This window comes from Hibiscus syriacus, unplaced genomic scaffold (assembly GCF_006381635.1).
Source record: "Hibiscus syriacus cultivar Baekdansim isolate YM2019G1 unplaced genomic scaffold, ASM638163v2 tig00112864_pilon, whole genome shotgun sequence".
Lineage (NCBI taxonomy): Eukaryota > Viridiplantae > Streptophyta > Magnoliopsida > Malvales > Malvaceae > Hibiscus > Hibiscus syriacus.
The window spans coordinates 504,686-528,837 of NW_024063414.1; the positions used below are offsets into that span (position 1 = coordinate 504,686).

The 24,152-nt window shown below is 37.0% G+C and overlaps 3 protein-coding genes across 3 annotated transcripts; 1 reads left to right on the forward strand and 2 right to left on the reverse strand.

The window, feature by feature from the left end:
- Nucleotides 1-6,346: 6,346 nt before the first annotated feature.
- On the forward strand, nt 6,347-8,634 carry LOC120184269 (U-box domain-containing protein 11-like). Its single transcript, XM_039188770.1, has 4 exons — nt 6,347-6,658; nt 6,854-6,970; nt 7,056-7,469; nt 7,547-8,634. Exons 1-4 carry the CDS (start codon nt 6,347-6,349, stop codon nt 8,603-8,605), a joined length of 1,902 nt encoding a protein of 633 aa, XP_039044701.1. The 3' UTR covers nt 8,606-8,634.
- Nucleotides 8,635-9,693: 1,059 nt separating this feature from the next.
- On the reverse strand, nt 9,694-11,033 carry LOC120184270 (putative glutamine amidotransferase GAT1_2.1). The gene is made up of 3 exons (XM_039188771.1): nt 10,927-11,033; nt 10,110-10,843; nt 9,694-10,038 (listed from the first exon to the last, which is right to left on the reverse strand). Exons 1-3 carry the CDS (start codon nt 11,018-11,020, stop codon nt 9,694-9,696), a joined length of 1,173 nt encoding a protein of 390 aa, XP_039044702.1. The 5' UTR covers nt 11,021-11,033.
- A 6,425-nt stretch (nt 11,034-17,458) lies between these two features.
- Nucleotides 17,459-23,676, reverse strand: LOC120184271. Its single transcript, XM_039188772.1, has 12 exons — nt 23,298-23,676; nt 21,758-22,590; nt 21,518-21,646; nt 21,117-21,302; nt 19,928-20,686; nt 19,467-19,688; nt 19,266-19,315; nt 19,087-19,176; nt 18,908-19,004; nt 18,720-18,803; nt 18,450-18,560; nt 17,459-18,112 (listed from the first exon to the last, which is right to left on the reverse strand). The coding sequence occupies exons 1-12, from the start codon at nt 23,674-23,676 to the stop codon at nt 17,663-17,665; spliced, it is 3,390 nt and encodes a 1,129-aa protein (XP_039044703.1). The 3' UTR covers nt 17,459-17,662.
- Between the last annotated feature and the right edge of the window lie 476 nt (nt 23,677-24,152).

The window sequence follows — 24,152 nt, forward strand, 5'->3', positions numbered from 1 at the left end:
AACAAATAACCAACTAATTAAGAAACTCACCTTTGAGCTGGAGCTTCACGCACAAAGAAGAAATGAGGAGAAGAGAATTCTGGAAACATTGTTTTTGGTTTCCTACACTCCCACGTGTAAAAATATATATCCCCACTATCACATTTTTAATTCCTTAAATTATCAAATGACCATTTTACCCTTTAGTTCCTTTAATAATCACTAACAACTTTTAGGAAATACTTCCAAATAAATCACTGAACTAATCCATTCTTCTACTTTAGTCACCAAATTCTGAAACTTTACAATTTGATCACTAACCCATATGTTAGGATGTTACAAAGCTAGTAGTAGTCCTAGTTGGCCCAAAAAGATCTATATGGATCAATTGTAATACTCTACTAGTTGACACATCATTAATGGATTTAAAAGATTTTATCATTATCAAATTTTAGTTTAGGCAGCCCTCGAACCAATTCTCCTTGAACTAACCGTTGCAAAACACTCATGCTAGTATGTCCTAGTCTCCTATGCCATAACCAACTATCATGCTCATCCTTTGCAACTAGGCATAAATTAGTCATTTCTATAGAGTCTAAATGCACCATGTATATGTTTCCTATTCTATGACCAACAAGCATAATCCTATTAGATGCAATGTTAATGAGTTTGCAACCATTAGTTTCAAATATAACATTGAATCCCTTATCACATAATTGACTAATACTCAAGATATTATGCTTTAATCCATTCACATATAACACATTTTTAATTTGTATGGAAGAGGTATTACCTATTGTACCTATACCTTTAATGTGACCTTTTGAATCATCACTAAAAGTCAATTCTCCTCCATTTTTTGGCGTTAGGATCTATGAACCGGTTTTTGTCCCCGGTCATGTGTCTCGAGCATCCACTATCAAGGTACCATGAATTTAGATTTGTTTCCCGTGCCTTGTAGCAATGCTCATTTTCCTTAGAATCTTCCCCGAATGCCATCAAGCACAAGTTTGCTACTTCTTGTTCCTCTTCATCGAAACCTTCTTCATCGCTCCATGTAGCCACATGAGCCTTATGCTTATTTTTTGATTGACCCTTTCTCTTCAATTGTGGGCAATCATATTTGACATGCCCCGACTTTTTGCATTCATAGCAAATGATTGGGTCCTTCTCTTTTGGTTCATTTTTGAGGCCTTCATTTCGTTTGAATTTTCTTCCTGGGTAATGTCTCATCATTTTTCTTAACCGTTTGGCAAACAATGCCATTTCCTCGTCATCGTCATCTTCATCCGAATCACTCTCATATTTTGTGGATTTGATAGCAACTCCAATGTTTTTCTTCTTCTCATTCTTCTTTGGTGTCTCTTCAATCTTATTGAGGTCCACCTCATCTTCAAGCATCGTTTCATGAGTGAGGAGTGAACCGATTAGCTCTTCAAGAGTTAAGGACGTTAGATCCTTAGACTCGATGATTGACGTCTTCTTTGATTGCCATGATTTTGGAAGAGAGTAAACTAACTTCCTCACAAGCTTTTCATTTGAAATGATCTCTCCATATGATTTGAGACCATTGACAATCGTTGAGAATCTATCCGTCATAGCTTTGATATCTTCATTTGGTTTCATCCTGAAATTTTCATAGCTATGCGTTAGAATACTAATTTTAGATTTCTTTACCTCATCAGTACCTTCATGAGTGACTTGAAGTTTGTCCCATATTTCTTTGGCGGTTGTACAAGATGAAACTCTTCCGTATTCATCTGGTCTAAGAGCACAAAATATAATATGGATGGCTTTGGAGTTGAGCTGGAATATTTTTGTCTCTCCTTCACTCCATAATCTTGGATGAGTGAGAGGCTTGAAGTATCATTCTTCTACGACATTCCATGCTCCCATGTCACTTGCTTGAATGAAGTACATCATTCTATTTTTCCAATAGGCATAGTTAGCCCCATTGAAGAAAGAAGGCTTGTTGACGGGCATCGAATCGAGACCGGAGTTGAAGTTTGAAGTAGAGGCCATTGATGACTTTGATTATCGATGTAACTCTTCCCGAATTGACTCAAGAGGTGATTAAACCTTCAAATGAGTTAGGCTCTGATACCAATTGTTGAGTTAGTCAATTGACGGAATCGGCCAAGAGGGGGGTGAATTGGAAATTAAAATTTTGTGGAAGCTTTTGCAGAAAATTGAAAGTAATTGCACAGCGATTTAGAGTGGTTCGACTTTATCAACCAAAGTCTACGTCCACTACCTTAGCTATCCACACTAAGGATTTTCTAACAAATTCACTAATTTGTTCTTTCTTTTGAGTCCAGAGAGATAACCTTACAACTCCCTCAAGAATATACCCCAATTCTTGAGAACACTCTTTTCTCAAAGAGAATATTACAAATTTGCAAACTCACAAGAAAACCTCACAAGGCAAATATGTTTGCACAATTCTAGAACAAAGAAAGAACACTCAAGAATAAATACAATTGAGCACAAAAAGTGTTCTTGAAAGTAAAATGAATATTGAATGAAAAATAGGCTTGAAATGCTCAAACTTGATGTTTGATGTTTTCTATTTGATTCTCTTGATTCTAGTTGCTTGTGTTTCTTGTTGTTGATCAATGGCTTCTAAGCTTGTTTAAATACACCTTGAATCACTTCTGAACGTTGGGGATGATTAGTGGAGTCAATAGAGCCGTTTAAGTGTGAAAACAATTAATAAAATTAGTTGGGAGCGTCAGTGCATCGATGCATACCCATGGGCATCGGTGCATCAGTGTAAAATTCAAATATTTTGACCGTTGAACCCTTAGTGCATCGATGCATCAAGTGCATTCGATGTTTTAAAATAGCCAGAGTGCATCGATGCATGGCTGGTGCATCGATGCATCAAATGCATTCGATGTTTTCACAAAATCCTCAGTGCATCGGTGCATGGTATGTGCATCGATGCATGAAATGCATTCGATGTTCAATTTAATTCATAGTGCATCGATGCATGGATTGGTGCATCGGTGCCTCACTCTGAAAAATTGATTTCAAGCTTGATTTTGGTTCAAAATACTTTGTGAAAATTGTTTCAAAATATATTAAGTATAAAACACAATTTTACACATTTAGTAGGTTTGAAATTGATCTTAAAGACTTGGAGTATAATTTGATATTCGAGTATTAAATCGAATATACTTTTAGAAAATCATTTGTAAAATCTTAGAATTCATTTAACTTAATTTGTTATATCGAAACATCAAAATGTTTTCAACATCAAGCTTCACTAATACCACAAGAATCAAAACCAATAAAAAAATTACAAGAAATAACTAACTGAAAGATTTCTTACCTTAGCTATTAACTCACACTGGAGATGAGGAAGAAAGGAGGAAGAGCAAGAGAATTCTAGATGTTTTTTCAACTCTTCATTTCTTTTCCACGTGTATATAATACACCACTAAGAAATTTTAAATTAATTTCTTATCTAAAGATCATTATGCCCTTCCATCTTTTAATCTTTGTTAATCAAACCTACCCCGATATTTTCCAATTAAATCCTTGGACTTTTCAATTTATCAAAATTAAACATTAAGTTTTAAAATCTTACACTTTAGTCACTAGTATCGATGGACTTATCATGGAAAATTTTGCACTAAGAGATTGACCTATATTGTTGAGTTAATCGATTGACGGAATCGGCCAAGAGGGGGGTGAATTGGCAATTAAAATGTTGGTGGAAGCTTTTGCAGAAAATTGAAAGTAATTGCACAACGATTTAGAGTGGTTCGACTTTATCAACCAAAGTCTACGTCCACTACCTTAGCTATCCACACTAAGGATTTTCCAACAAATTCACTAATTTGTTCTTTCTTTTGAGGACAAAGAGTAACCTTACAGCTCCCTCAAGAATTATACCCCAAATTCTTGAGCACACTCTTTTTCAAAGAGAAATACAAATTTGCAACTTACAAGGAAAACCTCACAAGGTAAGATGTTTGCACAATTCTAGAACAAGAAAAGAACACTCACAAATAATTACAAATGAGCACAATGGTGTCTTTGAAAGCAAAATGAATATTGAAAGGAAAATTGGCTTGATTTGCACAAACTTGGTGTTTGATGCTTTCTCTCTTGTTTCTCTATGTTTTATCGATCAAAGGCTTCAGAACTTGTTTAATACACCTTGAATCACTTCTGAACGTTGGGGATGATTAGTGAAGATCATATAGTTGTTTTAGTGTGAAAACAATTAATAAAACAGCTTGGAACGTGGGGGGAATCGGTACCCCCTATGGGGAATCGATTCCCTAAGTATAAAATTCAAATATTTCGACCGTTATACAAGGGGGGAATCGGTACCCCCTGGGGGGGAATCGGTTCCCTCCGAGCATACTGGAATTCTCGGAGCCAAACCATTCAGGGGGAATCGGTACCCCCTTGGGGGGGGGGGGAATCGGTTCCCTCTGAGCAATATGGAATTTTTGGCTTTGAAATGGTTCGAAATATTTTGTAAAATTATTTTGAGATTGTTTTAAGATTAAAACTTAATTTTACACTTGAGTAAGGATTAAAAATGATTTTTGAAAGATTTGGATTAATGTTTTGATATTTGAATAGTTATATCGAATATACTTAGAAAATCATTTGGAAAATCTTAAAATTCATTTAACTTAATTTGTTATATCGAAATATCAAAATGTTATCAACATATATCAAAAGGGCGATAAATTTAGTTTGCTTTAAAATTAATATTATATATTATTGCTTGAGTTATTCAATTTTTTAGAAAAATGTTTTGTTATAATTTTTTGTTATAAATATAGATTATGTTGTAGCTTTTAAAATTAAAAAAATTAAAATAAAAAGTTGAATTTTGGGTCAACTATGCACAAAGCAAAAAGGCTGTCTTTTTTATTATTGGATAAAATATTCCCAAACCACTCGATTATAAGTTCCGTTGTACAAAATCTTCAAGATAATTACAATTTAATCATGCAATTAAAATAATATTCCAAATAAATATTTCATCACTGTAAATTAAATATACATCTAACATAACCTAAAATAATAATTATTTTGGTTATCAAGACTTATATATTATATTAATTTAGTTTTAATTTAAAACAATAAAATTAACTTATTCATATCTAAAAACTCTATTAAATTATTTTTTGTGATAGGCTTAATACCAAAATGAATGTTCAAATTAAACCGTTTTTCCAAAATATGTGCTTAACTATTTTTTGACCAATCCATGTATCTAATGTTACAAACGTTACCTATTTAAGTGTCTAAGCGATCAATAACGTTAATTTTCTTGTTAAGTAACACATGTCACAATTTGGTCTTTTGAAATTTATTATTATTTTAATATTATTATATTTATAAAAAACCCTAATTCCTCTTAAATTATAAAAAAACCTCAAAATACCTAAAATCTCCAAATCCTATCCTTAACCTGCCGTCGCCGCCCTTTCCGACCACGACCACCGCCATTGACGTAGTCCCTGTCATCCTCCTAGTCATATGTCGTCGTAGTTACGGTTGATTGGCCATCAAGATTGCATGTGATCGCGATTTTCATCATAGGGTTTGTGGGGTATAAAATGTCGATTTGTCGTTGATCGGTTGTCGATCGATCACGATTTCATGGGGGTTTTGGTCTTTAGGGGAGATGAGATCGGGTGGAGCTTTGTCAATGGCTGGTGAGGGTTTAGGGGTTGAAATGAAGGTTTTCAAAGTTTTGGAGTTATTTCAAAATATTTATGTTTTTCTTTTAAAAGTGTACATATTTTTTTAATTTTTAATAAATTTTTTAAAAAGCATCAGACTATGACACGTGTCACTTAAGTGAGAAATTAACGTCGTCGATGGCCCGGGCACCTAAATGGGTAATGTTTGTAACATTAGACACCTAAATGAGTCAAAAAATAGTTTAGGCACATATTCGAAAAAAACGGTATAGTTTTAACACTTATTTTGGTATTAAGCCTTTGTGATACTATATATATGTGTGTGTGTGATGGTAATAAAATAAATATATAAAACAGTTCAATAAAAATAAAATAAAAATGATATTATAGGCGAGACTAAACAGATCAAAAATTTCTTAGGATATTGATGGTAACTAACATAACTACCGTTCGGTACGCGACAAGATTCTGAATCCAACTGTTTTCTTCCTCCGTTGTCGTCATCTTTCTTTGCCCGCGAAGTTTTTGCCTTTTGTTAGGGTTTAGCCTCCCAAATCTAATCCAATTGTTGTTGATCAGTCTGATCCTTTTCTCCTCAAAATGCCGTTAATAAGATTTCCTCCATCCTTTCCCTTTTTTTCGTAAAGAAATTCCTTTTCTAATCGTCTATATCCGATCTGGCTTTCACAATGGCCGGGGTATTCCCCTCCTCCTCCGTACACGGAGGCTACGCTTCTCCCGCATTCTTGCTCCGCCTCGTCCTCGATATCGTCTCCGCTGGAACTGCTCGCGCCAATGCCGTCTTTAAAAAGGATTGCACGAATCTGGTGGGGATGATATCTGTCATCACACATTTGCTCGAGGAAACCAAAGGTTTTCTCTCGTCTGGTCACGATCGTCCCTCCTCTTCTGTTTCATGGTTGGTTGATCTGGAGGAGGCTCTCCAGTCTGCTCAACGTCTCTTGTCCGTCGCCTCCGCCCACCATTCCGATAATTACTCGGTAAAGTATAATTAAAAATGATTAATCATCACAACCGGATTAATAATCAAATTATTGAGTTTATATATCATAGTGATATGTCTATTTCTTGAATTCATCAATATGAAGACTGCATTCTGCATAAATGACAATTTTATCTTAATATGTTTATGTTATAACTTAATCCATATGAAGTATATTGTACCTTGATTTAAGGATGAAGCTGCCAAAAGAGTTGCATATCAATTTCAATGTGTTACATGCAAGCTGGAGACAGCTTTAGGGAAAATCCCATGTGATCAGTTTCATATCTCAGAGGAGGTTCAAGAACAGGTTTAACTTCTGAATTTATATGTTTTCTTCACTTGTCCCTCTATAGGCCTGCCCTCTTTAACATCGACTTCCTTTTTGTTTCCAGGTAGCAATGGTGAGAGGTCAATTGAGACGAGCTGCAGAAAGATATAGGTCTTTGAATTTGCCAAAATGTTCCGATGCAGAGTCCCGGTTACTGGAAAAAGAATGTGCTGGTACCATCCATGGAACTTCTGCAAAGGTGGATGGCATTTCAGAGAACAGTGGTACTCTGCAGCATGCTGCGGATAAAGTGACAAAGATATTGGAAAGAGTGACGAGCTCTTCCAGCAATTCGACCTCTTTGACGTCTTCTGATGTCTGCCTATCAAATGAACTCGATCCCAAGAGGCAAGAGAATATGGTTTCCAAGGGTTTCGAAGAAACCAAGAAGCCTGATGCACTAGTAATTCCTGATGATTTTATATGCCCTATATCATTGGAACTAATGAGGGATCCGGTGGTCGTTGCTACCGGGCAGGTATAGTGTTCCACCTCATAGTTTCTCTGTTTCTTTCTACGCAGTCAATCTCTGATTTCTAGCAATCTCTTTTACAGACATACGAGAGATCATATATACAGAGATGGATAGATTGTGGCAATGCAACATGTCCGATAACTCGGCAGAATTTGGAAGATACAACTCTAACCCCTAATTATGTTCTGAGAAGTTTGATAAATCAATGGTGTGCTGAACATAACATTGAGCAGCCGAGTAAAATAGCGAATGGTAGGCTCAAAAAGAGTGATGGATCTTTCCATGACATTAGCTGTGACAAGGAGGCCATCAAGGCTCTGGTCTGTAAGCTTTCGAGACCAAGCATCGTTGAACGCAAAGCTGCAGTTGCTGAAATCCGATCACTATCTAAAAGCAGCATGGATAATAGGATACTAATTGCAGATGCAGGAGCAATACCTGTTCTGGTTAACCTTTTAAAAACAGCTGATGTTTCATTACAAGAACACGCAGTAACTTCTATTCTTAACCTTTCCATATTTGACAATAACAAGTCTCTGATAATGCTTACCGGCGCGCTTCCTTCGATCGTCCAAGTCCTCGAAGCTGGAAGTGTCGAAGCAAGAGAGAATGCAGCAGCTACCCTTTTTAGTCTGTCACTTGTAGATGAGAACAAACTAATAATCGGTTCATTGGGGGCGATACCGGCTTTGGTAGATTTGTTACAACATGGGAGAACTAGAGGGAAGAAAGATGCTGCAATCGCTCTGTTCAGTCTATGTCTTTATCAGGTGAACAAAGGCAGGGCTGTCAAAGCTGGAATCATTGCAGTGCTGCTGGAGATGCTGTCGGAAACAAGAAACGTCATGGTCGATGAGGCTCTAACGATATTCTCAGTTCTTGCTAGCAACCATGAGGCTAAGTCAGCCATGGTAAAGGCTAAGATCATACCAGTATTGGTCGATTTTCTAAGAACAGGTTCGCCCAAAACCAAAGAGAATGCAGCTGCCACTTTACTTCCTCTGTGCATGAAAGATGCAAAGAATCTTGCCTGCATAATTCGGCTGGGTGCCGATTTACCATTGTCAGAGCTTACAAAGAGAGGCACCGAGAGGGCCAAGAGGAAGGCTACATCATTGTTGGAGTACATTCGCATATGACAGCAGCTTTGACTGTTTTGTTCGTATATGCATACCTATTTTATACATAAATATGTGTGTGTCTATATGTGTATATGTATATGTATATGTATATGTATATGTATATGTATATGTATGTATATGTATATGTATATGTATATGTATATATATATGTATATGTATATGTATATGTATATGTAATTGTTTGAGAATTGAGGAATGAACATAAAATGCACTCATCTTGATTGCTTGTCGGTGCCAAGAAACACCAACTGTTGGTAGCTTGACTCATGTGGAAGTATAATTTTAATTTAAGAGAAAATATTAAAAAAATAAAAAACAATAATTTAAAGTTTATAATTGCTTGGGATTATGTTTTCTATTTGCATTATTAAACATGTTGGGTTTTCGTAGTAATTTCAATGGATAACGAAAAATATGAATTCAGGAAGCTGTTGAGTTCATGCAAATCCACGTGTCTTCCAGCTTTTGATAAAGCCCATTAATCTGATATTCTAAATGTATTTGTTATTTATTTTAATTAAAGATAATAGAAGAATAAAACATTTCTAAGATTTTTTAAAATTTAATTAAATAATATTTAGTGTTTTAAAGTTATCAAACAAAAACCAAGTTGACTAAATCATGTCGGAATAATTTTAAACTAAAAATAATAATTTAGTTTTGGTTAAGTGAAATATATAATACATATTCGTTTTTAGTAGGTTTTAAAATTATCTAATAATTCTTATATTGTGTCTTACTATGCCAAAAATAGTAAACCATGCTACATCGTGACGGGGTTGAACTTTTAATTATTATTTCGAATAAGATAGATTGTGTATTAAATATGTTTTCAAGGTTTATAATTAGTATATAACCATATATGTTTAAAGAAAAATTAATTATTTAATAAGGAATATTTAATCTCTCTTCGTAATATAATAAATTTTACCATTCAAACCGAACACTATGAATACCATAATAATAAAAAATAGCACTTTCATGACACACGTAGGTAACCCACAAAGACAACAAATTCAGTTTCCTTCGACATCTGAAATGACAAGCAAAAGAAAGAGCTACCTCCACCGGAAGAATCCAGGCGACTAGCAGTGACTCTCATCCAGTTTTCTTCCCAAAACTTGAGAGCAGATCTGCCCCATCATGTCGTAGAACGACATGAGGTCAGACAAGTGTTCAACCGATATTTGCCCCATCACTTTTCTTCCCAGTTCTCCCCTTCCTCGGTTCAACCCCATCTTCTCTATATAATGGCTCCCGTTCCTCACTGTTGCTCCCATCTGCTTCAGCCTGTTCTCTTGTTGTAGGCTGAGAGCTGCGATTGATCTCCTTCTGTTCTCCACTTCTTTGTTAAGTTTCAGCTGCTTCGGCAATGGGGTTGAGCTATGGAGTACTTTCTTCTGGTAAACAGTTACAGCCCTCACAAATTCCTGCACAGGTTGTTACTATAATCAGAAACCTGATGATGATGACGAAGAAGAAGAATAAGTTGCAGGCAAACCTGATAAATAGTTGAGCATCCTGGATAATCAAATTCTTCGGAATAAGGTCGTCTCATTCTCTCTGGATGGAACTGAAGTCCGATTAGAAATCTACCCTCGTCTGGATTATAATAAGCATTCGGATCATAGAACCCTTCGATCAAGCCATCCGGTGCGAAAGCCATCGGCCCAAATCGTTGAGCCAATCTCTTCACACCTTGATGATGATAACTATTGACTAAAATTTCCATTCTCTCTTCTTCCAAAGAATCCTGGAACCAGCTTTGGAATGGGGTGTTCTCCATCACTTTCACTGGATGTCTATGGCCGTCGTAATTGTCATAATCCACGTGCACTACTCTTTGATTTTCCGGCAATTTCGCCGTCAATTCTGTTCCGATATCTTTATAAAGTGTACCTCCGGAAACGACGTTTAGAACCTGTGAACCCCTGCAGATCCCTAGATACGGAATGTTCCTTTCGAGGCAAAGGTTGGCGAGTTTTAACTCGATCGAATCTTTTTCTTTATCAATGGCGGTATCACTTGCATGCACTCTCCTGATTTCTTCTTCTTCTTCGAGTGAAACACTTGACGTACCGTCTTCGTATAAAGATGGATCGATATCTTCTCCTTCACAGAGAAGAACGCCGTGGATCGGCTCGTAACCGTCTAATAAATTATGAACCCCACGAACTCGTGGCACGATCACCGGAACTGCACCGTACGCGACTATAAGATCAAGATGGTATTCACCTGAAATTTTCAACACCCAAAATTCCATTAGAAAAAACAATATAAGAAAGAAAAACCAGTTACAAGATATATAAAAACCCTACCAACAAAATCTACAAATTTGTTCTTGCGAACTCTACGTCTGGAGACGATGAGAACACGGGGGAGGGTGACGGGAAGATCATCGTTGAGAGCCATATGAATATATAAAGACTGAATGAATGAGTTAACTCGGTGAGTTTGAACGGAGTTAAGGATGAAGGATTTGATTCGAAGATTTGGTTGAATTCCATGGGGAAATTGGAGGGATTTATATAAGAGGTGAGCGGAGTCCTACCGCCGCGTGCTACCCAGAATAATATGTCGGGGAAAACGGATTATTTTCCATGCGAACGTAGATTTAAAATTGACCTAAAATGTCAAGATTAAAACCACCAAAGGTTGCACAGCGGATAAACCTGTCAAACAATTGAATATTGAAACACAATGAAAAATAACCGAATAAAAAATAATAAAGGAGAGAACACACCAAATTTACGAGGTTCGATGAGAATATCGTCTACTCCTCGAGCACCACACCGGATGATAACTTCACTATATCGTCAATATTACAACAAATAGAATTCTTTGGAATTCCCAAAGTGGGAGAATGAAGAATATAAGAGGAAGAGAGAACTTGTTTTTGGGATGATTTCTAATGGAAATACTTAGGCCTATTTATAGTTGAGTTTCAAGAACAATATGTTCAAAGTTTGGCCACCTACCAAAAAAATTTCCAATGTGTACAAGTTAGCCACCAAATATGAAATTCACATGTTCAAAGTTTGGCCACCAACCAAGATGAAATTTCAATAAGTTGGCCATCACCCAAGATGAAATTTCCAACTTGTCAACTTTATTTCTAGACAAATCTAACAAATCTCCACCTTGGCTTGAAATTACCAAGCCTACTCAACTTCTTCAACTCCCCAAATTTGTAGTGCCTCTAATTGCGCTCACAAGCGCCACACACCCGAAGGTGTTCATACTTTTAGGATGTTAATCAAGTTCAAACAATGATTGAACTTGATTACTGTTACCACCTTGGTCATCATATCTGCAGGATTTTCTGATGTTGCAATTTTTTGAAGTAGAATCTTTCATTCTTCAAAGATCTCCCGCACAAAGTGATACTTCACGTCGATATGCTTAGTCCTTGAATGGTAGACTTGATTTTTCGCTATGTGAATAGCGCTCTGACTGTCACAATAGAGACTAATGTGACTTTGAACAACTCCCAAGTCTTCCATCAACCCGTTAAGCCAAATTGCTTCCTTTACAGCCTCTGAAACTGCCATGTATTCTACCTCTGTAGTAGACAAGGCCACCGTAGATTGCAATGTAGACTTCCAACTTACTGGGGCTTTAGTAAGAGTAAACAAATACCCAGTAGTTGATTGACGCTTATCCAAATCACCAGCATAATCGGAATCAACATATCCAACCATACACTGACCAAGTGCTTCATCCTGTTCAAAAACTAAACCAACATCCACAGTTTGTTGGAGATACCGTAGAATCCATTTTACAGCTTGCCAATGTCCTTCTCCAGGATCATGCATGTACCTGCTCACAACTCCAACTGCTTGTGAAATGTCAGGACGCGTACACACCATTGCATACATCAAGCTCCCAACTGCATTAGCATATGGAACTTTTGCCATATACACTCGTTCTTCGTTAGTTTTAGGAGATAATTGAGAACTAAGTTTCAAATGAGAAGCCAATGGGATACTTACATGTTTGGTATTTTCATTCATGCCAAAACATTGTAATACCTTTCTCAGATACTGCTTCTGTGTTAAACAAAGCTCCCCTCTCTGTCTATCTTTGTTTATCTCCATACCAAGAATCTTCTTGGCCTCACCTAGATCTTTCATCTCAAACTCTTGATTCAACTGAGCCTTTAATTTGTCTATCTCCTTTTGACTCTTCGAAGCGATCAACATATCGTCAACGTACAAGAGAAGATAAATGAAAGATCCATCTTTGAGCTTTTGCAAATACACACAATGATCATATTTGCTTCTAGTATACTTTTGCCTCCTCATAAAGCTATCAAATCGCTTGTACCACTGCCTCGGAGATTGCTTCAATCCATATAGCGATTTGTTCAGCTTACAAACCCATTTCTCACAACCACCATCTTTGTATCCTTCTGGCTGAGTCATATAGATCTCCTCTTCTAAATCACCGTGCAAGAAAGTCGTCTTTACATCAAGTTGAGCTAGCTCCAAATTCAACTGTGCTACCAAGGCCAACAATATTCTAATGGAGGAATGCTTCACAACAGGGGAAAATACTTCTTTGTAGTCAATTCCCTCCTTTTGAGCGTAGCCTTTAGCTACCAACCGTGCCTTGTAGCGAACATCTTTCTTTCTATGAGATTCATCTTTCTTTACAAATACCCACTTGCATCCAATGGCTCTTTTACCTTTCGGTAATTGTGCCAGTTTCCAAGTGTTGTTCTTTTGGAGAGATTGCATTTCTTCATCCATGGCACTTTTCCACTTATCACTTTCCAAGCTTTGTATTGCTTCTTGGTAAGTGATAGGGATATCATCATCAACAACTGGAAGAGCATAGGCCACCATATCAACAAATCGAGTAGGTCTACGAATTTCTCTCCTTGGCCTTATAACTGCAAGTGGTTCTGGTGTCTCCAATGGTTCTTGGGTTTGAACCTCTTCATCTTCTGATTCTTCTATTGGAGTTGAAGAATCAGCTGCATCAACTTCTGGGATCATCGTCTGCTGAAACTCCACATATTTTGGAGTATGCTCCACCTGCTGTGGAGTACTACTTGTTTGGACAGCTTCACTTGTTACCTTCTTTACTAGGGCAGATTCATCAAAGGTAACATCTCTGCTACAAATTATCTTCTTGGTGTCTAAACACCAAAGGCAGAATCCCTTCACTCCATGGGTGATTCCCATAAAGAGAGCCTTCTTTGCTCTCGGATCAAGCTTGGATTCCTTCACATGATAATAAGCAGTGGATCCAAATACATGTAAGAAATCATAATCAGTAGCAGGTTTTCCAGACCATACCTCCAATGGTGTTTTTCCTCCTATCGCTGATGACGACATATGATTAATTAGATGGCCAGCATATGTCACAACCTCAGCCCAAAATGCCTTGCCTAACCCAGCATTAGACAACATAAATCGAACTTTCTCCAATAGTGTTCGATTCATACGCTCTGCCACCCCATTCTGTTGTGGTGTATGTCTAACAGTGAAGTGTCGAACAATACCATACTCATGGCAAACGTCAAAGAATGGGTCACTTTTATATTCCCCTCAATTGTCTGTCCTAAGACGTTTGATCTTTCTACCAGTCTGGTTATCGATCATATTTTTCCATTTCAGGAAAATTTAAAGCACTTCATCTTTAGACTTCATCGGATACACCCAAACTCTTCTGGAAAAGTCATCTACAAAAGTTACAAAATAATGGTTTCCTCCCAAAGACGATGTCTTTGAAGGACCCCATACATCTGAGTGAATATAATCTACAATACCTTTTGTATTATGTATAGTGGTGCCAAACTTCACTCTCTTCTACTTTCCCAGAACACAATGCTCGCAAAAGTTCAATTTGCAAGCCTTTGCACCTTTCAACAATCATTTCTTTGCCAGAATTTGCAAGGATTTCTCTCCAGCATGTCCCAACCGCATATGCCACAACTGGGTTGCGTCCAAATCATCACCTCCGGAAGCTGCTGCAACTGCTCCAATAATTGTACTACCTTGGTAGTAATACAAATTATTTTTCCTGATGCCCTTCATCATCACAAGTGCGCCATATGTGACTTTTAAAACTCCATCTCTCATAGTGACTACTGAGCCTTTGGATTCTAAGGCTCCCAATGAGATGAGATTTTTCTTCAAACTGGGCACGTATCGAACATCCGTCAGAACTCTGGTTGATCCATCTTGATTCTTCAATCGAATTGAACCTATCCCAACAGTTTTACAGGCATTGTCATTGCCTATATAAACAACTCTTGCATTTAGTTCCACTAAATCGGAGAACCACTCCCGATTAGGGGACATATGATAGGTGCAACCCGAATCTAATATCCACTCATCGGAATGGAATGTTGTTGATGAAGCAACCAATGATATGTCAGAGTCATGTGCATCATGCTCTGCAACACATGCATCTGGAGCAGCTTTTCCTTTCTTCTTCAGCTTCGGAAAATCATTCTTCCAATGGCCTTTCTCATGACAAAAGGCACATTCATATTTTCCCAGTCTGGACTTCGACTTTGATCTCCCTCTCCACTTTGGCTTTTGACTTTTCGAGCGACCTCTTGCCACCATGGCCTCTGCTGCTTCGTACATGCTCTCCTTCTTGGTTTTCTTCCTGAGTTCATAACTATACAAAGCAGCAGTTACATCTTTAAGGGTAACATTATCCTTACCATGAAGTAACGTTGTCTCAAGGTGCTCAAATTCATCTGGAAGAGATGACAACAACATCAAAGCCAAATCTTCATCTTTGAAGGTTTCATCCATGCCCAATAAGTCTTCCACTAGCTCATTGAACGCAGTGATGTGTTCATTCATACTGGTGACTGGTTGATAATCAAATCTGAACAATCTTTTCTTCATGTGGAGACGATTCTGAGAGCTTTTCTTCAGGAATTTTTCCTCCAAAGCTTTCCACATCTTACTTGCAGAAGTCTCGTTCTTATAGCCATACTTCTGCTCCCTGGAAAGACAAGATCGAATCGTGCTGCACGCCAAACGATTGATTGTTCCCCATTCTTTCTCCTCCATATATTCAGGCTTTTCTTCCTCAATGGCGATATCTAGACCTTGTTGGAATAAAGCGTCTAACACCTCGCCTTGCCACATGCCAAAATGACCGGATCCATCGAACAACTCCACCGAGAAATTTGAATTTGAAATCACCCTCCTCACCGATCCAGATAAAGAGCTTGATGTCTCAACTGATCCGTATTTTGGCATTTTAATTCTAACGAACAATATTCAATATCACGAACTGTATCTTTTCAGCAACGGAACCACCATGATAACCTCAACCGAAGCTCTGATACCAATTATTGGGGAAAACGAGTTATTTCCCACACGAACGTAGTTTTAAAATTGACCTAAAATGTCAATATTAAAACCACCAAAGGTTGCACAACGGATAAACCTGTCAAACTATTGAATATTGAAACACAATGAAAAATAACCGAATAAAAAACAATAAAGGAGAAAACACACCAAATTTACGAGGTTCGATGAGAATATCGTCTACTCCTCGGGCACCACACCGGATGATAACTTCACTATATCGTCAATATTACAACAAATGGAATTCTTTGGAATTCCCAAAGTGGGAGAATGAAGAATATAAGAGGAAGAGAGAACTTGTTTTTGGGATGATTTCTAATGGAAATACTTAGGCCTATTTATAGTTGAGTTTCAAGAACAATATGTTCAAAGTTTGGCCACCTACCAAAGAATTTTCCAATGTGTACAAGTTAGCCACCAAATATGAAATTCACATGTTCAAAGTTTGGCCACCAACAAAGATGAAATTTCCAATAAGTTGGCCATCAACCAAGATGAAATTTTCAACTTGTCAACTTAATTTCTAGACAAATCTAACATAATATGCTTATAATATAAGTTAAGAATACACCAGATATCTCCATAAGTATGATTATTTAACTCCGAAATCATTAATTTGGAGTTAAAATTGATTTATTGTAATAAATTATGTAAAATACCAGGTGAATTAAAAAATATTAAATGTTAATCCGAGTTTTATCTAATTTAGATTAATTAAAAAAACATAAAACTTAATTTGACTGAAAGTGGGAAATTTAAATTAATTTACATTTTTTTATAATTTTTCATTTCATTTAACTTTAATTCCCTCCTAATCACTGGTTATGATTCAATGCTTTAATCAAACCAAAAATTGAAACCATTAGTTGGATGAGCCTTTTTGTCTTAATTATCGTGATTCGTGTTTTGCTAATCCACTTGATAGTGAAAGGGACAACGAGTAAGGTTGCTTCTCATTCTCTCTGCGCTCCTAACCATGCGAAGGCCATGCCATGTTCAAATGCAAGTGGCATCATGTGATAAGCCTAATTAAAGTGGCATTATGATTTAATCCAAATACGATTAATAGTTAAAATCAGATATGTTGATGAGTAAGTAGCTCCACGTGTGAGTGCCTTCTAGATAATAACGGATTTACAAATATTTTTTGAAAATAAGTATATAATAAACATAAATAGAATAAATATTTTAAATAAAATAAATAATTAATAAAAAATTCAGATTTTAAATTACATATATGTCCATTATCTAGAGCTACTCGATCATGATTGGTTGTAGCAACGCTAAATTCGATTGTTTGAAATGTAAGTATGTAACTTTGGATTTTTGTATAACGAAAAGATGAGTTAAAACACGTAGTTATCGCTTAACTAAACACTTACAGGACATATCTCGGGTGGTAAGGAACACAAACTTTCAAGCATAAGGAGCCAAGTCTATTAAGGTGTTCGAGTAATTAAAATAACTACAATGAGAATTACACTATCAACGATCTATTATTGGCCTAGTCATTTCTCTACTGCTGCTGCTGCTGCTGCTGCATGAGAAAATGAATGTCGATCAAAACAAACACGGTCGATCTTCCAGGAACAGTTGAATTCAGTATGCATTGAAGATGGGGGGATGATTCGAATTGAGGATACCTCTGTTAGCTTGGCTGAATTCGGTAGAAAACGGTGGATGATGATTGAGGCACCGTCGCAGATCATTTTCAGGGAGCCATAACTGCACAACGACCGATCCCAGAACTACAGTCCATTCCAGCATTTTTCATGTTCTTTGTCACCAGCTCACTGTTACTTCTCCTACCTCCCACTTTTGGCCTGCCACCAGACTTATGATCTTTAACGACCTTACTGCTTTCTGACATTCGATGTTTTTGCAAATTACTGTTTTCTTTCTTTCGTTCTTTCTTCCAAAGGATCGTATTTTGGGTCACAGGTTCAGGGGAGCTGTGACTAACAGTTGGTGGAGTCGGTGATACGATGCCAGCTCGAGATGGCTCAACTGGAGGACAAATCAACTCACCTATAGATCCAGCAGAAGAGAGGGCTTGTTTATTTGCTTCCCTAGAGCGTGATGGTGATATTGGGATTGCTCTTATCCCAGAATTTGGTGACTTCTTTCCTACTTTAGCTGATTTCATGGTAGATGTTGCAGCCTGAGACATAAAATTGAAGCAAGTCGGTGTTAAATCTATGGACAAAACATAAACTTTCCATAGCACAAAAATATCTGGGACGATAAGGATTTCATTAAGTTAATACCTTATTATTAAGGATAACAGTAATAAAATATACGCTGTTAAGTTTTGAGGTTCCTCTAATTTTGATGGGGTTTAAGAAAACATATTTGCTATCAGTATATGGAATAATAATCCAAGCTAGAGATACGACTCATAAATGTATGCTTTTCTATGATGTAAACTAATCACATCTGAATACATATGACTATACGAGTTACATTATAAAATCAAGAATTAGCAGAGTCTAAATTACCTTGTTTCTGGTAAATCTTGATGTAGTGGGAACATGATAGAAAGAAGGCATCGGTTTTGCTTTGAAAGTAAGGCTTTTCCGCAATTGCTTAATCTCGGCCTCTGTCTTTTCCTGCAATAACAATGAACAAAGCATGCAATTTATCTATAAATGAAGAAACTCATTAATCCAGAAATATCAGAGTGGTCCATCATTCAAATAATCTGAAGGAAGCACGAGGTGAAAAACCGATTTATCTTCTTAAAATAGTAAAAATTCTAAATTTTGTACGCTTTCCCTACCTGTGTTCTTGCTTGAATCTGATTCATCTCTGCCTCTTTGGCTTGCATTTTTCTTTTCTACTTTCGTATAGAACTGAAACCATTGCATGACAAAAAGAACAGAGGAAGAGATTATAAGTACAAACCATTAACTAAAGAATTAAAAATAGATTGAGAATAACAACATGATTTCCTTGCCTCTCTTCTCTTTTCTGCTCGTTCTCCACTTTTGAAGTGGAATCCTCGGGCAGTTGACTTTGCATCTTCCCAAGTTGAAACGGCCGTCTGCTTAATCCTACATAAAAGAATTCTCCACATTAAAGTTTAAAATCCAAAATTTGATGGCACAAAGCAATTGCCATGATGTTGCTACACACCTGTTCGGTGTCTGACGAACTACAGGTGCAATCTTCTTGTATGAAAAAGGTTGAGCTTCAATTTCTTTCTTAGTCATCGGTCCATTTCCACTATCATCAAATGAAATAGTCATTTAAAATTTCCTTTAAAATGAAACATATATATTCTTAAAATGCAAGAAATACTAACTATTAAGTACCTTTTATTCTCAGCGTTTGATTTTGCGTTGAATCTTGCTCTTGCAGAATCCTGGACAAGAAAGACCAAAGAAAATGAAATTCAAATAGCAGCATGAAGTCTGACTAAAAAATTCTAAATACGAATAAAATAAAACAGATGTTGCTGTTCTCAATGTTACATTCTTATCTTTTAAGCTTCAAGTCAAAGTCCAAATTTTCACCTCTTGCTTTGGAGATTTGTGCACTGAACGTCGAGTTGGAAAGGCAGTTTGTAATGGTAGTTTCTGTGGTTTTGTTCTCTTTGTAATCTCTTTTTCTTTTCTTTCTTGCACCATTGCAGCTACCATAGAAGGATCACAAAAAGTGTTTTTCTGGGAATGATCACGATTCACAGGAGACTTCAACCTCGGTTTGATAGTTCTATTTTCAGTAGCAGACTTCAACTAGAACAAAAAAAAAAAAAAAAGAGTACAGGAGGTAAATATAAGGGCGAATTTGAGTATGCTTAATGATATAGAGAAAGAAGTAATAGAAGGAAATGCAGCCATCACGATTGAAAACAAATTGAAAAGTCAAGGTTCTATCTATTGCATGACTGTTGCCTTTCTCAATTATGGTTTTGGTAATTTAATAAGTTAGTAATTTTTTTTTCCAGCAAGAGGAATATACATATAAGCAATACCTTTGAAGAATGATTTTGCTGAATTTCAGTATTGGGGGATTGATCCAAGGACTCAAATGTTTCGTCAATGTTGTCTGCATCATCATCATCAAGGTTTTCTTCTACTTCTTTCTCTGGATTATCACTGCTTATAAATGATTTAGCGCATCCACTTTGACTTTCAGAAGTTTCCTCAGGTTCAAAATCGATAGGGACCGAAATATGAGTCTGATGAGCTGATAAAAGTCCAGGACATTCTATTACAGATTCAGTCAATGCACCCTCACCAAGATATTCTGAATCGTCTGGACTCATGTACAATAGAGCACAGAGGCTACTTTCATTTGAATGATCAAAATGGTTCCCTTCGTTTTCATGATAAAATAAGCTCCCTTCATTTCCACAATAAAGATTTTCCCCATAATCCATACTGCTTAATCCATTCTCATCAAAATGATTGTAATGGCTACCTTTATTTACACAATCAGTATCATTTTCCCCAGTTTGATATTCACCATAATCCTCATTCTCCATAACATCACTCTTGCAGTTTTGATATTCTCCTCCATTTTGGCCCTCAGATGATGAACTTTGAAGAAGTGCCCTCTTCCTGAAGTGAGCTTCAAAATAAGCTTTCTTCTCAATAATTGAACCTGGTTTTGAGCATTTCTCAACCTCTTCAAGATATCTATTGTGTGAGAAAGAGGATTTCCTTTCCCAAGCTAGGGGTTCATTTGCAAATCTACCAAATGATATAGAACCACAATGCATAGATTCTGCCTATCCAGTTCAAAAAGGATGAAGTTAAATACATTAAATAGGTGAAAATTACATGCTGAAGTATAAAATAAATTGTATTTTCTGAGCCAATTCACTGATAGGAAACTCACGAAAGAGTTTAGCACAATCGAATTCCATCAGGGCTTGAAATGCAAGTGAGACTTGGGAGGCAATTGATATACTATAAGCTACTTCAGGTAATGTTATAGCTCAAGTAGAAAAGAGAATTATCGAGAAGAAAGGTTTCAGAAGAGAATAAAGGGATTCAGAGAAATTGAGATTTCATTCATTCATTTCATGCCTCTCTTTTCTTAGTACAGTGTATTATTCATTCACAATGTACCAAACAAGGAATGACAGCTGGCAGTCCTTTCTAACGGTTGCAATCTTTGGTGCAGTTATCAAGGAATTTTCCACTCTGTTGGGCTACTGCTTGTATCGACCCAAAACTTATCTCATCTGTCTCCATTTCATCAGCAGGTAAAATCTCATCTTTTCCAATCCCTAATTCATTCCCCGAATTTCCCAATTCATTCTCTTCGTGATTTTCTCCTTCTTCTCGCCCAACCATAACAATACCCCATTCATGAGACGATCCTTGTCCCCAAGGATCAAACTGAGGAAATTAGCTTCGGAGGATCATGTAATCTTCCCAAGTGTCGTGGCTAGAATCGAGGGCTTGTAACCATACAAAGCCTCAAAAAGGTTTAATTTTAAAGCCGTGTGGTATGTGGTATTGTACCACCATTCGGCATGGAATAGACATTCAGCCCAGTGAGTTGGTTTAAGAAAACAGAGGCCTCGAAGAAATTGTTCTAAGCATTGGTTAACCTGTTTGGTTTGTCCGTCGGTCTTGGGATGGTAGGTCGTACTGTAGAACGTAGAGGTACCCAACTGCTTCATCAAGTCATGCCAAAATAAACTGGTGAATGTCTTATCCCGGTTTGAGATGGCCATATTCTGTTGGCCATATAATTTTTAGACGTAATCTAAGTATAAACGAGCCACTTCCATAGCTGTATAGGAATGAGACAAGGGTAAAAAATGGGTGTATTTTGTGTACTTGTCAACCATGACCAAGATGCAAGTTTTCTGATTGGACTTCGGTAACCCATCTGTAAAGTCCATTGTGATGATCTCCCAAGCCTGATTAGGAACTGGTAGGGGCTGCAGTAGACCGATTTTAGGAATGTGCTCGACCTTTATACGTTGGCAAGTATCACATTTTCGAACGTAGACAACAACCATTTTTTTAAGGCCAGACCAGTAGAAGTGAGCTTTAATTCTTTGATACGTCGCTTGAACCCCTGAATGACCTCCTTGGGGAGAGTCATGTAAGTTGCTTAGAATTTGTAAGCGTAGGTCACCTTTGGAGCCAACATACACTCGACTTTGGTAACGTAGAATTCCCCCTGAATACTTCCAGTTATTGTGACTATGTGGATGCACGGATAAGACACATATCCATTCCTTTGCTAATAAATCATCTTCATAAGTACCTTTAATTTCGTTGACCCAACTAGGAACAATAGAAACTGCCCTTATATAATTGTGCTCAACAAAATCCTCAAATTGTCTTGAAAACGCATCGGCCACTGTGTTATTCTTCCCTTTTCTGTATTGAATAATATAATCTAGCCCAAGTAATTTAGTCAAACCCATTTTTTGGATCGTAGTCATCAAGTTTTGCTCCAACAAATATTTTAGTGGCTCGTGATATGGTTTTATGACAAATTGATTTCCTTCCAAGTAGTCCCTCCATTTCGAAACCACCATTAAAATAGCAATGTATTCTTTCTCATAAATTGAAAGATCCATATGTTTCGGACCAAGAGCTTTGTTTAGGTAAGCAATTGGTCGACCTTCCTGTGACAATACAACTCTCACTCCTCTCGAACTTGCATCTGTTTCCAAACAGAATTATTTGGAGAAATCGGGTAAATTTAAAACTGGCGCTGAACACATGGCTGTTGTAAGTGATTCGAAAGCTTGCTTAGCCTTAGGGGACCAAGAAAAGTTATCTTTCTTCAACATATGAGTGAGGGGCCTTCTGATTTCACCATAACCACGAATAAACCTTCTATAATAGCCAGTAAGACCCAAAAAACCACGAAGGGATTTCAAACTCTTAGGTAGTGGCCAATACTTATCGCTTCGATCTTCGATGAATATGTAGAGACACCTACAGTAAAAATGATATGCCCGAGATACTCAATTTGTTGTTGCCCAAAAAAACACTTTGATCTCTTAGCATAGAGCTTATTGTCTTGTAGAATTAGGAAAACAATCTTCAAGTGCTGGATATGGTCTTGTAAAGTATCATTATACACTAGGATGTCATCAAAAAATACTAGAACAAACTTACAAAGGTAAGGGTTAAAGAGATCGTTCAAAAGTGACTGAAATGTGGTAGGAGCATTGGTAAGTCCGAAAGGCATTACCTTAAACTTGAAGTGGCCGTGATGAGTCTGAAACGTTGTCTTGTGGATGTCTTGTGGTTGGATACAGATTTTCCAATAGCCCGAGCGTAAATCTATTTTGAAAAAAAAAATTGCCCTATGTAACTCATCAAAGATATTGTCAAACTCTTGTAATAAAGGCTCTAAATCACTGGGAACTGTTGAGGCAACACGGTCCACATCGAGTACATATAATTCGTCCATTAAAGAAGAATCCTTTGCTGTCATTTTTTGCATTCTGTTTCCTGTTATCGATTTCCAATTACCCATCGTAGTCTGACCTTGTATAATCATCAGTTTGCCATCTTTTTGAAAGCTCAAAGTCATGTCTTTACAGACCATAAGAACTGAACTAAATTGCTTCATCCAATCGACACCAAGCACCATATCACTCCCACCAAGTTGAAGGATTCGAAAGTTGTGATTAAAATGGAATCTTTTCATTGTCCAAGATACTTGATTCGATTTAGCTGAACTGAAGACTTTCTCTCCATTAGCAACTATTATTGCTAAAGGTTGAGTGGAAACCATTTCGAGACCCTTTTTAGCGTACTTTGGTGTGAGAAAATTATGTGTACTTCCGCTATCAATCAAAACACTAAGTGGGCTACCTTTAATTAAACCTCGAATTCTCAATGTTGTGTGTCCCACATTTCCCGTCAAATCACTGACTGAAATTTCTAAAAGCTCCTATATAGGTGCATGGTGATCCTCCCCCGATTCCTGTGTGATGTCTCCCACTTCGACATTGTCTTCCTCCTCCATAAGATTCAATTGCCGATTCTTGCACTGATGGCCGGGTACATACTTCTCACCGCATTTAAAGCAGAGGTTATTCGCCCTCCGGTATTCCAAAATATTCATGTGTGATATGTTTCGAAAATTACTTCGTTGCCTCATATTCTCAAATTCAAGGAATAGTTCTTACAACTTAGCTTGTATACAAGCTTTAGACACCGTTCTAGGGTCGAGAGCCTTTACTCGATGTTTAAGCTCCTCCTTTAAGC